Here is a 15,111-nt window from a genome sequence, read left to right on the forward strand (position 1 = left end):
TTGATTTTGCATACGTTGGATATATATAAATCTCCTGATGATTCAAGTCACTGGAGAAGGACATCATTTTTGGTAAAGTAGAGGGGCAGCTTAAAAGGTCCTGAAGGAGATGGATGGACACCAGGGCTGCCACAGTGGGCTCAGGTACAGGAACAATGGTGAGGCCGGTGCAGGAACCATGGTGAGGCCGGTGCAGGAACCATGGTGAGGACGGTGCAGGAATCATGGTGAGGACGGTGCAGGAACCATGGTGAGGACGGTGCAGGAACCATGGTGAGGATGTCTTGCACACAGTTGCTATGGATTGAATTTGACTCGATGGCATGTAGCAATAACAACAACAGCTGATTGTTCCTCTGTCATTTGTTGAAAAATTATTCTTTGTCAAAAACTCAGTAGTTAAGTCTATCTTGATCTATTTCTGAACTCTGTACACTGTTTCACTAATTTACATACATATATATTTGTTCTAACAGAGTTCTGTCTTGATTTCTGTAGCTTTATAATAAGTCTGGACATTGAGTAGTGTTAGTTATCCACCTTGTTCATCTTTTTCATATGTGTTTGGTCAATTTCAGGTACTTTGGTTTCCAAGTGAAAGTAAATTTCATATCAGTCAATTGTTAGCCCCAAATCTGTGCTATGATATTTATTTTGTATACATTAAAATTATATATCTGCTTAAAAGCATATAAAAGCTAAACCAAATAAATTATATATCTACTTGAATATGATCTTCCAACATACAAACACAGTATATCTCTCCATTTCTGTAGGTCTTTTTTAATTTCTCTGAGCAATATTTTATGTCTTTCCCATACTTTGAAATATATTTCATGTGATTATAGCTGGAATTAATATTTTTATTATGATTGTTTGCTGCTTGATATTTTGATGTTCATCTTATATCCCCAAACCCTGCTAAGTTTTATTTTGTCCTAATAGTTTTTTAGATTCCATCTGATTTTCTACACAATCATGTCATCTAGAAAGATAGTTTTACATTTTCTTTTTGAATATGGATATGGTCCACCCGTTACAAAAGAGATCACTTCCTGGGTGTGTCTTCAAGTCTAATTTTTTGGTAAGTTGGAATAAGAGCATATAGTTCCTATTTAATTTTATTTTCTAATTGTGAGATTATATTGATCTATTCCTAAAGTCTTTGCACTTCCTCCTTCATCTATACATCTTTTTAGTCTATGGAGTGCTGTCTTGAATCCTATGACTTTATAATAAGTTTGGACCCAGCGTAGAGCTAGTTATCCACCTTGTTCATCTTTTTCATATGTGTTTTGTGCATTTCAGGTATTTTTGTTTCCAAGTGAAAGTAAACTTTGAATGAGTCAAAAATTGATGTTGATTCCATATTTTGGACTGTGATATACATTCATACATGTATATATTCTTTAAAAGCAAACAATAAATCCCTCCAATTCCTATTCTTCAAATCCAAATAGTGGTTTGAGTGACTTAAATAAAAAAGGACCCAAAGTAAAATTGAAATGAACTTGAAGTCTTTAATGACAAGCAAGTTAATCTCAAGCAAGCAAAACGAATTGTGAAGTTGGTGGTTGAGCCCAGCAGTTTGCTCCACAGCACACATATGAGGCTGCTGTTCTCATAAAGATTCAGTCTCAGAAACCCTAAGGAGCAGTTCTGCTCCATCCTATAGGTTCTTTGTGAGTCAGAATTGACTTGATGGCAGTAGGTCTCCTTTGGGCTAGCGAAAGTAATTTTGATAACGTGTTGCAAGTATGGCTTGGTTCAGAATGTGTCAGAATGGGCCCCATGGCAGAGAGCGTGAGCATGAGGGTTGGTTCCGACATTTCAAAACCAGCGTAAATTTATATAACATCAAAGGGCAAGTACGAATTGTCCACATGTTAGTAATGTGAGAACTATCCACATTTCTTTTTCTTGTGGGATTACAATGGATAAAATATCTTGTACTATGTTGAGTAGAACCAGTAGGAATAGATTATGGGGCAGATTTTTCATAAGTGTCTTTTATCAGGTAGAAAAAGCCCCTTTCTATACCTACTTTTCTGAGAATTTTTTTTATCAGAAATGGATTTTTGTCAAAGGACTATTTTATAACTTAGGTCTCTCAGGATGATTAAATCATTTTTTTATTTTTAGTTTTTTAATATAATGATTTTTGTTAATCTCTATTTGAATGTTAAACTAAACATAGATACATGAACATGTAGTCCATTATTTTCCCTCTTTACTTTGAACATATGTTCATTATTGTTTTTGTGTTTCTCTTAATTGATTGGATTTTTTTAGTGTTAAATCATATTTTGTTAATTGTTTTACCATTTGTGGAAATAGTAATATTCATGATTAATTTTCTTGTTATCAGAAAAAATACTAGTGGTATCTATAGAAAACCTAAGCAAACTTATTTATTATCCAGTTATGGAAATGAAACTAGTTATTTAATTATGTTTATGCTCAGTTGGTTTTATCTTTTTGACATAGTATAACTATATAGCAATAACATTTTTTGTGTCTCACACATTAATCACAAAGTACAAACCATTTATTTCAACAACAGTATAAGCCGCTTAGTTCCTTTATTCTTTGTAAATCCACAGAGAATATTTCTCAATTTCCTCTGGTTTTTTCATGTCCCATGTTGAAGAAAACATGATCATGGAAGGAAACCTCAGCTCTTTTAATGACTTCCCTTTTGGTTGACTCCACCTCCCTTTTGCAGTCTTCCCATTTCTTGTGGAGGTGAGGAGACTTCAGAATTCTTAAAGTCATCATCTTCAGGAGAACATTTCTAGGGGAAAATACAAAAAGAATCATAACACCTGGGGTTGGACAGATCTAGGATGGTTCGACTTGAAGACTCTGGATCTACTGGTAAGAACTACTTCATTATTCTTCGTTCAGCCTTTAATGGGCTATAGAATTGTTCTACACATATTGGGTGTAATTTAAAGGTCGCTATCAGGGGATTAAGGAATGGAAAAGGCTGTTAAGCTCACAGATTTAATTCATCACAGTCAAAATTTGAGATAGGTCTTAGCAATCTGGGTTGGCATCATTCAAGGAACCTGCTAAGTGAAATTTACTAAGAATTGAAATTAGCGGAACTGTTTTGAGGATGAAGATAATTGACAAACCCAATGCCACTGAATTCACTCCTACTCACGGTGACCTCTAGAGCAGTGGTCCTCAACCTTCCTAATGATGTGACCCTTTAATACAATTCCTCATGTTGCGGTGACCCCCCCAACCATAACATTATTTTCATTGCTACTTTATCACTTTCATTTTGCTACTGTTATGAATTGGGCAACCCCTGTGAAAGGGTCGGTCAGCTCCCAAAGGGGTCGCGGTCCACAGGTTCAGAACCGCTGCTCTAGAATGTTGTGGAATTGCTCCCAAGAGTTTCAGAGACTACATTTTTACAGATGCAGATGATATCATTTTTCTCTAATGGAGCAATTGGTGGCTTTACACCATGGACCTTTTGGTTAGTAGCCCCATTTACCCACTGCACTACTCTGTGAGGATAATAGCCCTTAGAAAAGATTAAATATGTAGGAATAATAGCACTCCACAACGCTAACATCTACCTCATGATTTATATGGGCATATTAAACTCTTAGCATGTTCACTTTTTTTAGCACTTTTACTTTTTAATTAGTAGTATTACTAGAGTAATAAGGAGGAATAAAAGTAATAACAATGTTGAAGAGTATTTTATACTGTATCTGGAGATGATATTTTTTTTAACTAAGCATCATCATTTCATTGCACCCGTGCATTGTTGCTCATCTATTGCTTGACAGGCACGGTGACAAGTACTGGTGAGGCTACAATGAAAGGTGATCCACCCAGTCATTTCTTCATAAAATTGACCATCCTGCAGGGTGGTGCGGTAGGCTGAGATACGTAGTTGCATATTGAGGAGGTAAAGGGATGTAGAACTATCAGAAAAACGTGTCTCTGCTTGGACAGAAAACAGCACTTTTAAGTTTTATTGATGTCCTTTTCTTTTTCCAGATTTGAAGGGTTGTTGTTGGATTTTTTTCTACCCTCTCCACCTCTAGGTCACTTATAAACAGAAATGGTTTCAAAGCTATTTAATTGAGACTGGTTGAGTCTGGATATGATTTTTTCCTGTTTTTTAGATTTTTAGAAGGAAGGTTTATGTCTTGGTTCAAAATTATTTGTTAAACTCAAACCTCTGAAAACAGTTTTCTTCTCTAAAATCTCCTAGGGGGAAATTGCACTAACGTCTTCTTTCTATTTCTCAAAGACTTTCGAAGATGTTTTTTCCACTTGAATGCATTTGCTCTCGCTGTGGTCTCACTTCTCAGTGCCTGCTTGATCACCAGTTCTCTAGGTGAGTTCTATCACTAGGACAAGGATTGTGGGGGAAAAAATCCTCTCGAAGGCTGTACAGCACTTAACAACTAGGTCACGTGCTTCAAGAATTCAAAGGATCACAAATGTAAAGGACATAATAAAAATCTAACCTTATGACCCAGATGGGAAGTAATGTCTAGGTGAAAATAAGGAAAAATCTGGAATAGGTGTATTCTTATAATTATTGGGACATAAAGAAGTTTAGAGACTAATCCAGTAAACTCAAATGCCAATTTTAATCTAAGAAAAAATGCGGCTCAATTTCAGCCAAACAATAGGGAATGCAGGTAAATACCAGTGGGACCAACAGATTCTTAAGTTTGTATTTCATTGTTTAATTTGAATCTATGGCTGCACCACGAATGGGGACAAACTTAGTCCTCGAAGCTGACTTTGAAAGACAAGTAAGTAATCTAAAGAGTAATGATTCCCCATTTGTTTTTTGTGACCTTGAGCAATTGTTGTCGTGATCCATCATTGCAGGAGGACCAGAGAAGGAGCTGCGGCTGGCAGCTGGCAAGAACAGGTGTGCTGGGAGAGTGGAGGTGAAAGTCCAGGAGGAATGGGGAACCGTGTGTAACAACGACTGGGACATGGATGAGGTCTCCGTGGTTTGTAGGCAACTGGGATGTCCAACTGCTATCACAGGCACTGGCTGGGCTAATTTCAGTGCTGGTTCTGGACGCATTTGGATGGATCATGTTTCTTGTCGAGGGAATGAATCAGCTCTCTGGAACTGCAAACATGAAGGGTGGGGAAAGCATAACTGTACTCACCAAAAGGATGCTGGAGTTACCTGTTCAGGTAAGACTTACATAAGTTAAAACCTTGGGATGAAATACTTGGTGAGGAAAAAAAACATGTATGGTTTTACATAATGTAGTTCAAATGAAAAAGTACCCAATCCTTTGCTAGGAGAGCAGAAAACATATGGTAGCCTCCATGTGGTGGGCAGGGCTGGGGAAGGGCCAAAGAGATTCTGGATACTGTGTTCCATGAGGAAGTGGCTAGATTGAATTTTGTATTCTGGAACCCTAATGTAACTTAAAATTTTTGGCAGTTTTATTGACATAATTTATACTCCATATAATTCATTGGTTTAAATATTTCAAAAGAAGTTGTACAGCCATCACTACAATCAGTTCTATAACATTTCTTCATTCTTATACTCATTATCATTCACTCCCTATTTCCCCCAACTTCCCCTTCCACAAGCCTAAGAAACTGGTTTTTTTCCCCTAAGAAACTATTAATCCAGTTATTGTTTATATCAATTTACCTTTCCTGCATTTCATCTGAATAAAATAATAAAAAAGAAACCCCAACAACAATAACAAAATAAAGCACAGAAAAACTGCAGTTCAAAACAAGAAGAAAATAGTTATATTTCGAACAAATTTGAAATGTGGTCAAAAGGGAGCAAAATGATGAAATGTTGAATTAAAACCTAACTATATCTGCTTTAACCCACTTTCCAAAGCCCTCTGTCTGATAGCCAGGCTAGTCACATGCCTGGTCAATGATCAGACGGGATCCATTGGAGGTTTAATCAATGTGTGGACTCGGCAAATAGATTTTGGGCTCTCGCTGCCATTTATAGCCTTTTACACACGGGTACTCAGAATTTACACTCTACTACAGTTCCCACTTCCGGTCCTGGGTTTTATTACTTATATCCCGAGGATCGCACAGGCTGGCGTTATTCTTACAGGTGGATTTAGCTGGCAGTTCACTTAGCTGGCTATTTGTTTTAAGACAACATTTTAAGACCCCAGGCGCTGTTGTATCTGCTGAACACCATCACCTTGCTTCCCCACATTTTGCAATAGCACCCATCTCTTCAGTGCTCTCTTCATGAGGGCGAGTATCAAGTGGGGTGACACCATAATGATTTAGGGTTGAGTGTAAGCTCCGAATTCATGTATTTTTCTAGCTAATGTAACTTCTTAAGGAGGCCTAGTGGGGCACGGGGTAAGTGCTCAGCTGCTGACCTCAAGATTGGATGCTGGAACCCACTAGCCACTTTGTGAGGACAACATGTGGCAGTTTGGTTCCACGCACATTTACAGTCTTGGGAGCCTATGGGTCAATTCTATTCACTCTTATAGGGTTCCCACGAGTTAGAATGGATTCAACAGCAACAGGCTTGACGTTTTTTGGTAACTTCCTCTCACCATTGAATTGGTGCTGGCCCATAGTGGACTCCACAGGACAAGGGCGAACTACCTCTGTGAGTTTCCAAGACAGCAGCTGCTCCCGGGAGTGGAAAGCTGGGTCTTTCTCCCAGCGAGTGGCTAGTGGTTTTGAGCTGCTGATGTAGTGGATTGCAGCCCAACTCATAACCACTATACCATTGGCTAGGAAAAAAGCTATCATAACATCTACGTTACTTCCCATCTCCTCTCATTCTGCTTTCGTACATGATCTATAAAGCATATTTTTCCTTCTTTTTATTGTCCATTCATTAACAATCACTTTATTGAACCAAGAAAGCAAATATACTTAAGACAAATACTTCATTTATGGTATGGGAGGGAGGATGTTTTACAAATTACAATAGTTTTTTCCCAGAATTCAATGATATTTATTTGATTTGATGAGTAATTTTAGTCTATGACACAGTGTATTTTATATCAATTGACCTCACAGTAACCCAGAAAGCCACATGTTAGGCCTTTCTGACAACAAATCCCAAGGTCAAATTTCGTATCCTGTTCATAGTAAGGAGCCCTGGCGGAGCTGACAGGTAAGCATTGGACTGCTAACCACAAGGTCAGTGGTTCAAATGCACCAGCCACTCTGAGGGAGAAAGGAGAAAGGCTATCTCTCTGCTTACTTAATGATTGGCAGCCTCAGAAACCCTGAATAAAGTACATAAGAGTTACCACTCCATGGCAGTGGGTTTTTTGGGGTTTTTTTGTGAGGTGGTGGTGGGATAAGGGATTATCCATATCATGACCTCTGCATGTCTCTCATTTCATTGACCTTTACAAATCCTCTTACTTCCGACCCTCTCTCAGAGAAAACACCTCTCTCATAGGACTGATTACAGAAAAGGCTGATCTCGCGCCAGGCATTGTGGTGCAATGGGAATCCCACAGGCTCCAAAAGAAAGTGGGGGGCCCTCACTACTATTGAATTGGTTCTGACTCATTCATAGTGACCCTATATGTCAGGGTAGAAGTGGGTTTGCAAGACTATAACTCTTTCCTGGACTAGAAAGCCTCATCTCTCTCTCGTGGAGTGGCTGGGGCTTCCAACTGCATAGTCTCTACATCATGAGGGCTCCTACAGGCTAATGCTTCCCAAATCTGTGATGAAATTCCCACTATGTGGGATTTTGAGATTGTTCTTAAATATTCTTAAACTTCAGATTCTGAGGACACAATGATATAATACAGGTACAGCTGCAGCGACACTGGCGGGATGCAATAAATGGTGAAAATGTTACATTTCGGAAACCATCTTTTTCCATCTTCTCCTTTTCTCCCTTCTCCTCCTTCATATCTTCCTCTTTCTTGTTCTCCTGGCTTTTCTTCCCTTCCTCTCCCTACCCCCCCACCCCCGCCTTTTAATCTTAAGGATTACAGGGGAAAAGACAGGGATCAAAAGTAACACCTACCACAGTGCTAAGCTTGCCAAGAAACCTTGTGAGGCTCTTCTAACATTCATGGCTATTCCTAGCTCTTACTGCATTGCTAAAAAAAATTAGTACTTTGAACTATGTTCTGTGCTTATTATTAACCTAAAGATGGAGTTAATAAAAAATTGCTTCCTGAAAATTGTACACCTAAAGCTTCCTCTAGAGCATAATAGCTAAAAGGGACTCATTGCCATGAGGCTGAAGAACCGATGTTTCTGAGATGCTCCACCAAGTGATGCTTTATTAATATCTCATGCCCTGAGGCAACACAGCAAAGTAGCCAAAAGTTGACTCTGCTTTTTTAAAATCCTGGCTCTGCATTTTGATTCTGTGTCTAGTACTTAAACTCAGTTTCATTATGTATAAAGTGTGGATACCAGTAATAGTACCCAATGTTGAAAATCATTGCAAAGATGAAAAGGGATACTATGTGTTATGTAGTTGGAACAACAGATGGGCATTTTGATTAGTCTGTAATAAAAATTTTAAGAAACCTCTAGTTAAGTAGAAGTCTTTGTCTTTTGATTTTAGAGATTTTCCAATGGATTTTACTAAAGAAGGGGACAGATTCACAGCATTTTGTTTGAAATATATATTTTGTTTTTGAGATCATGTACAGATTTTATTTTCCAGATATCCTTAAATCCCCTTCTCTTTGTTATTCAGTCTTCTTAGAGAATCTAGATAATATATAGAGAAATTTATCTGTATGCAAATGCTGCGTGTCGCTGAAAATGGTACCAGGTGTTGTGTGTGTGTGAGTGTGTTGCTTTGGTTGAAACAAAAAATTGGTAAATTAACAATTTCAATTATTTTTCCTTTCATTTTCTTCTTTTTAAAATTAATTGGGATTTAATACATATGTCACATATTTCCAAATTTCAGTCGCATCAAGTAGAATGCAGAATTTCCTCTCAATGATTAAGAATTTGGTATACCAAGAGTCCTTTTCCAAAATATTACTATGCTTGTGCATACATAATCTTATATTTTTTTCCTTATTATTTTCTAATTTCAAATCCAACTCCAGGCAATTTTTCATTGCTGCTCCATGCTGTTGACAATAGCGACTGTTTTAAATGTTCATTTTTACAGCTTCACAGATTCAGCTAATCTCAGTATTTTAAAAAAATATTTTCATCCAGTAATCTATTTCTATTTAATAGTGTTTACGTCTGTGCCAGTAATGGAAGGAAACAAAACAAAGCAGAAAGTAAATTTTAATAAGAAGTATTTCTTCTGTTAAGTGGATGTAGATGGGAGCCATAATTGTTAATTTATTTCTAACAGATTTAAATCCTGCAATATAAGGGACTGGGCAGCACCCAAAATCAGTGAATCATTTTAAGTACAATGTCAAGTCTCAAGTCTTTAGAGGAATCTTATTTTCTAAAATTACATCCGAATGATTGTCGCTTCTGAACTCTGGTCTTTATCTCTGTCCTAGATGGATCTGACGTGGAGATGAGGCTAATGAATGGAGGAAATCGGTGTTTAGGAAGATTAGAAGTCAAATTCCAAGAAAAGTGGGGGACAGTGTGTGATGATAACTTCAACACAGATCACGCGTCTGTGGTTTGTAAACAACTTGAATGTGGAAGTGCTGTCAGTTTCTCTGGCTCAGCTACTTTTGGAGAAGGTTCTGGACCAATCTGGCTCGATGACCTCCTGTGCCATGGAAATGAGTCAGCTCTCTGGGATTGCAGGCACCAAGAATGGGGCAAGCACAATTGTGATCACGCTGAGGACGTTGGCGTGATTTGCTTAGGTAAGGGTTGATCCAAGTTTGTTCTGTTCTCTGTGAGAGAGAGGGGGCGAGTGGAGACCGGGAAAGGGTGTGTGTGTGTGAGAGAGTGTGGGGCGGGGGAGGGGTGCTGTTAACAGTCATGAAAGTTCAAACCCAAGAATCTAATGAAAGCTGCTTCTGTGGTGAACCCATCATCACCTCATTTCAGGTGATGGATTTGTTAACTGTGGCGCTATAACCTTAAATGAAGCTAGAGCACATTGGTTAGGAGAGATGGGTGAACAGTGAACACTGAGATCCAGGTTAAGGAGAAAAACAAACTCACTGTCATCGAGTCAGGGCTGATTCATAGTGGCCTCTCAGGACGGGATAGACCTGCCTCTGTGGGTTTTCAAGACCGTCACTGTTCACAGGAATAGAAATCCTCATCTTTCTCCCTTGGAGAAATTGGAAAGTTTGAACTGTTGTCCTTTCAGTTAGCATTCCAACTATGCACCAGTGCTGCTTTTAGGATAAAGATAGAAGTAGTTAAGGAAGAAGCTAGTGTAAAAGAGAAAAAACATAAGTAGGAAGTTTTGCTTATGGAAGCATTAAAAAAATCCCATCATGCCCTTTATCATCCTATAACAGACAAAAGTCTTTTAGTTAAGTTAACCGAATCTTTCCCAATCATTTACTTACCATGTTTACCCAATCCTTCTCAGGGCACAATTCAAATATACTGAATCACACTATGAAAAAAGAGAGAGACATTTCAGTTTTATATTAAAACCTCATTTCTGCTGAGGTTTGTGGTGTAGCTGTGTCTGCACAGAAACTCATGCTCACCCTTAACTCCAGAGGTAGGGTCCTTAGGTCTTGTTGTGCAGGGTACCACTCCCTTTCCCCCTGAAGCTCTTACTTCTACGTGGGGCTAGGAGATCTTAGACCTGGGGGAACGTTCAGGAAAATATGGTTAGTATTAAAAATTCCCCTTTTTTTTTCTACCAGGGATCTCTGTCCCCACATACCCAAAGGAAGAACCACAACTAAAAGTAATTTGAAAATAAGAGGATTTTGTTTCCCCAAACTAGGAAGTCCAGAGGTACATATAGCTTCAGGCACAGCTGCATCCACGTGCCTAAACAAAGCTCTTCATTTCTTCGAGTTTTCGTTTTGTCATGTGGAGCCGCATGAGGATTTAAGACTTCAAACACCAAGAATGGGATTCCTACACAAAAGACAGGTTTTGTTAGCAGAAGAAAGTGAAAGGGACTTGGGGTAGGAAAAATAAAAAGACAGCATGTATCTCTCTTTTCCTTTAAACATGAGAAACTAAGTCATCTTTACACAATTGATGTATGTATGGATTGTGGTAAGAGTTGTATGAGCCCCTAATAAAATTTGATATATATATAAAAGCTAAGTCCCAATCAGCGCATTACTTCTCGGTGCATTTTACCCACGCTGAGGTCATCCCAACAAACAAGTATTGTGGCAACAAGAATGGAATCTGCCAGAGGCAAATGTCTTTTACTTATCCCAGGACATTACTCCATCGAGGTTTGCTTTGTGAGGAAGAGGAGAAGGTGACAGTAGTAACAACAGCTTCTCATTGCTGTTGGTTCTATTTATAAATTAGGAACAATAAGGAATGTAGTCAAAGACAACAAAAAAAATGAATGGTGAGTTATGAGAAAACTGGAGCATATGGAAACCTCCTAAAGACATTCAAATATATTTTTAACAAGAAAACATAAACAATTATACCCCAAACTTAGTAGTCGCTAAATAAGCCTGTTTCTAGGTGACTAAAGAAAAGGCTGGCAGTGGAATCCGCCCATGGGCATCTCAGAAGAAGAGCCAGTTAATCTGCTTCTGTAAAATCCCAACCTTGGAAACCCTTAGAGGGCACAGTTCTCGGAAATTCATGAGTTCCCCATGAGTCAGCATCTACTGCACAGCAGTTGGTTTTTTTTAACCAGAAAAAAAGAATCAGCCCATTAGATCTCTTCTGAACCCCTGAAATGTTTACTGTGGTGGATGTGTACTCTTCCACTGAGATGTGCCATCTTTTTGGCTGGCCCACTCTCCTCCCATCCGTAGATCTAGTTTTAGCATTGATATGTCAATATTTTCTCTATCTGCCTTTTTCTTTTCCTCTTCCCAGATACAGCGTCTTATAGTCCCCCCTGCACCCTGGTTGCTCATCACTGACTTGTGTTGTTGTCTCTGTTACAGATGGAGCGGATCTAAGCCTCAGAGTGGTTGAGGGCACCACGAAATGCTCAGGCCGATTGGAAGTGAAATTCCAAGGAGAGTGGGGCACGGTGTGTGATGACAGCTGGGACAGTAATGATGCTGCCGTGGCTTGTAGACAGCTGGGATGCCCTCATGTCAGGCCTGGGATTGGCCGTGTTAATGCCAGCGAGGGAGCTGGACCCATTTGGCTGGATAGCGTTTCTTGCCAAGGGCATGAATCTACTCTCTGGCAGTGTAGACACCGAGAATGGGGAAAACATTATTGCAATCACAATGAAGATGCTGGTGTGGTATGTTCCGGTAAGTTAAAGCAAAATGAAAGGAAAACCAGAAAAGGAAGGGCCTGTGGTTTTGATGACTAGGAATAGGTGTGAGATGTGAGAGCTAAAAACACTAAAGTGGTTTGTGATTATTACTAGCTTAAAGGTTGGTGGTTCAAAGACACGCAGTCATGCTCCAGAAGAAAACCCCAGCAATTTGCTTGCATAGAGATCACAGTCTAGAGAATCCTGTAGAGTAGCTCTCCTATATAACCTGCGGATCACCAAGAGTTTGAATAAACTCTGAGGACATAGGTTGGACTTTTTTTGTTTGAATTTTTAAAATGTTGTTTCTTTGACCTGTTTGGAAAGTTGTCTGACTCACTTTTGTGTCATAATGATTTAGACTGCTGATAGGCAATCAAATTCAGAATTCTAAATCTACCTGGAGCTTAGCGAGGCAAACATTTACAGGCTACTCTTTTGTATGTGACTGTTCCATGTTTTTAATTATTCACAATTTAATTAACCCTTGCAATGGCAATCCTCTTTCTAACCAAATTTGTGGTCTCTACTTCTTTGTGTCTACTATCTGCAAGATTAAAAAATTTTCATTTGAGAGTCAATCTCCATGAAGTGCCTATGACCTATGTTTATGTCTTTTTTGCAGATGGATCAGATCTGGAGCTGAAACTTGTAGGTGGCGGCAGTCGCTGTGCTGGAACGGTGGAGGTGACAATTCAGAACTTGGTCGGGAAGATGTGCAACAGAAGTAGTGGAATGAAGGAAGCCAATGTGATTTGTCAACAGCTGAAATGTGGATCTGCACTTAAAAGTTCCTACCAAGTTTATTCCAAAGTCAAGCCCACAAACACGTGGCTGTTTCTCAGCAGTTGTAATGGAAATGAAACATCTGTGTGGGACTGCAAGAATTGGCAATGGGGTGGACTCTCCTGTGATCACTATGAAGAAGCCAAAATTACCTGTTCAGGTAGGACATTTAATCAAGTCTACCAGGAGGAAACTGAATTCCAAGGATGCAAATTGTCAGTAATAGCATTAAAACTATTAGGAATCATTTTTTGTCTGTCATTAGATTTCTCATAAGAAACCAGAAAAAAATATATACAAATTTTACTATGAGAGTCTCAGGTAAATTTATAATCCATTTTATACCTTGGATAGAAGAGCTCTTTTTTACACCAGTTTCAGCTTATTCTCAACAATCTCAGGTTCTTAAAAAAGTTATTGGAGGAGTAAATGATTAAAGGGAATTAGAATGTTAAAGAAAAAGCTAAAATATGTCTTTGGGGGGGGGCACCAAATCATTGTATAACTAGGTTGAATAAACTGGTGTGAATGAATTGTAGATCACTTTATCATACTGCGAAGGAATTTCCCTCTTTCTGAATATATGTACATATTTCACTCTTTAAATCTTCAACGTTCAAACATGAGCTCTGAATTGTCTAGATTTGTGGATAATCTTTAGTATTTTATGTTGACTGTATTTATACAAATGCTAACATTTTAAAAAAACATCATTTTATTGGGGGCTCGTACAACTCTTATCACAATCCACACATACATCAAGTGTGTAAAGCACATTTGTACATTCATTGCCTCAACATTCTCATGACATTTGCTCTCCACTTAAGCCCCTGGCATCAGCTCCTCATTTTTCCCCTCAGTTCCCACTCCCCACTCCTTCATGAACCCTTGATAATTTATAAATTATTATATTGTCATATCTTGCACTGTCTGACGTCTCCCTTCACCCACTTTTCTGTTGCCCATCCCCCAGGGAGGAGGTTATATGTAGATCTTTGTAATCGGTTCCCCCTTTCTACCCCACCCTTTCTCCACCCTCCCTGTATTGCCACTCTCACCACTGGTCCTGAAGGGATCATCTGCCCTGGATTCCCTGTGTTTCCAGTTCCTATCTGTACCAGTGTACACCCTCTTGTCTAGCCAGATTTGTAAGGTAGAATTGGGATCATGATGGTGGGGGGAGTAGTGGAAAGGACTAGTGGAAAGTTGTATGGTTCATCATTGCTACATCACACCCTGACTGGCTCATCTCCTCCCCGCGACCCTTCTGTAAGGGGATGTCCAGTTGCCTACAGATGGGCTTTGGGTCCCCACTTTACACTCCCCCTCCAAATGCTAACTATTAATGATACCTTTTCAACACCAAAGCAATATACTGACATAATTTATTAACATGGTGGAAGGACTTAGGTAAAACAAAACCATCAAACATGTAAAGAACTAGTCGTAAGGCAGAAACCTAAGCCCTGCATGTCTGCTTACCAATACCATTACCCCACATAGTTCATAATCTCAGTGTGTCATAGGTGGGAGAATGGCCAAGAACAGGCCACCTTTAAATGTATGCATTTAAAATGTTTATTACTTTTATTTGAAAACAATATTCTTTATTTAATAAAACATGGTTTCATCTCCAAAATATGCAAGTGTAAGATCTTCTCCCACTACTGTTCTCAGCTATCCAGTTCATCTCGTAGGCAACTTAATGTGGATGAACCTTCATATGTCTACTTAAAAGATATTTTATGCAAATATAAGCAAATTCATAATTGTCCTCTTTATCGCCTTACCTAAATGGTGACATGATATAGACTTAGCTTTACATTGTGTCTTCATGTAGTAAAATATCTTGACTATAATTTATATCAGTATCTAAGCTTTTAATGAGTCTTAGAATTATTTCTGTATCTATGACACGTCTCTTTTTACTTATTATTGTGTGCACTTATTTCTGCTTTTTAATTTCTTTTATTCATAAGTTAGCTAATGGTTTAGCT

At 38.7% G+C, this 15,111-nt stretch overlaps 1 protein-coding gene across 1 annotated transcript in view; it reads left to right on the plus strand.

The window, feature by feature from the left end:
* The first annotated feature begins 2,837 nt into the window (after positions 1-2,837).
* Positions 2,838-15,111, plus strand: part of LOC142450321 (scavenger receptor cysteine-rich type 1 protein M130-like) — a 45,264-nt gene continuing 32,990 nt past the window's right edge. Inside the window, exons 1-6 of the mRNA XM_075552098.1 lie at positions 2,838-2,877; positions 4,283-4,369; positions 4,876-5,196; positions 9,483-9,803; positions 12,003-12,323; positions 12,954-13,274. Of these exons, the coding sequence (XP_075408213.1) occupies positions 2,847-2,877; positions 4,283-4,369; positions 4,876-5,196; positions 9,483-9,803; positions 12,003-12,323; positions 12,954-13,274 (1,402 nt within the window). The 5' untranslated portion in view covers positions 2,838-2,846. The remainder of the gene's footprint in view (positions 2,878-4,282; positions 4,370-4,875; positions 5,197-9,482; positions 9,804-12,002; positions 12,324-12,953; positions 13,275-15,111) is intronic.

This window comes from Tenrec ecaudatus, chromosome 6 (assembly GCF_050624435.1).
Source record: "Tenrec ecaudatus isolate mTenEca1 chromosome 6, mTenEca1.hap1, whole genome shotgun sequence".
Taxonomy (NCBI): domain Eukaryota; kingdom Metazoa; phylum Chordata; class Mammalia; order Afrosoricida; family Tenrecidae; genus Tenrec; species Tenrec ecaudatus.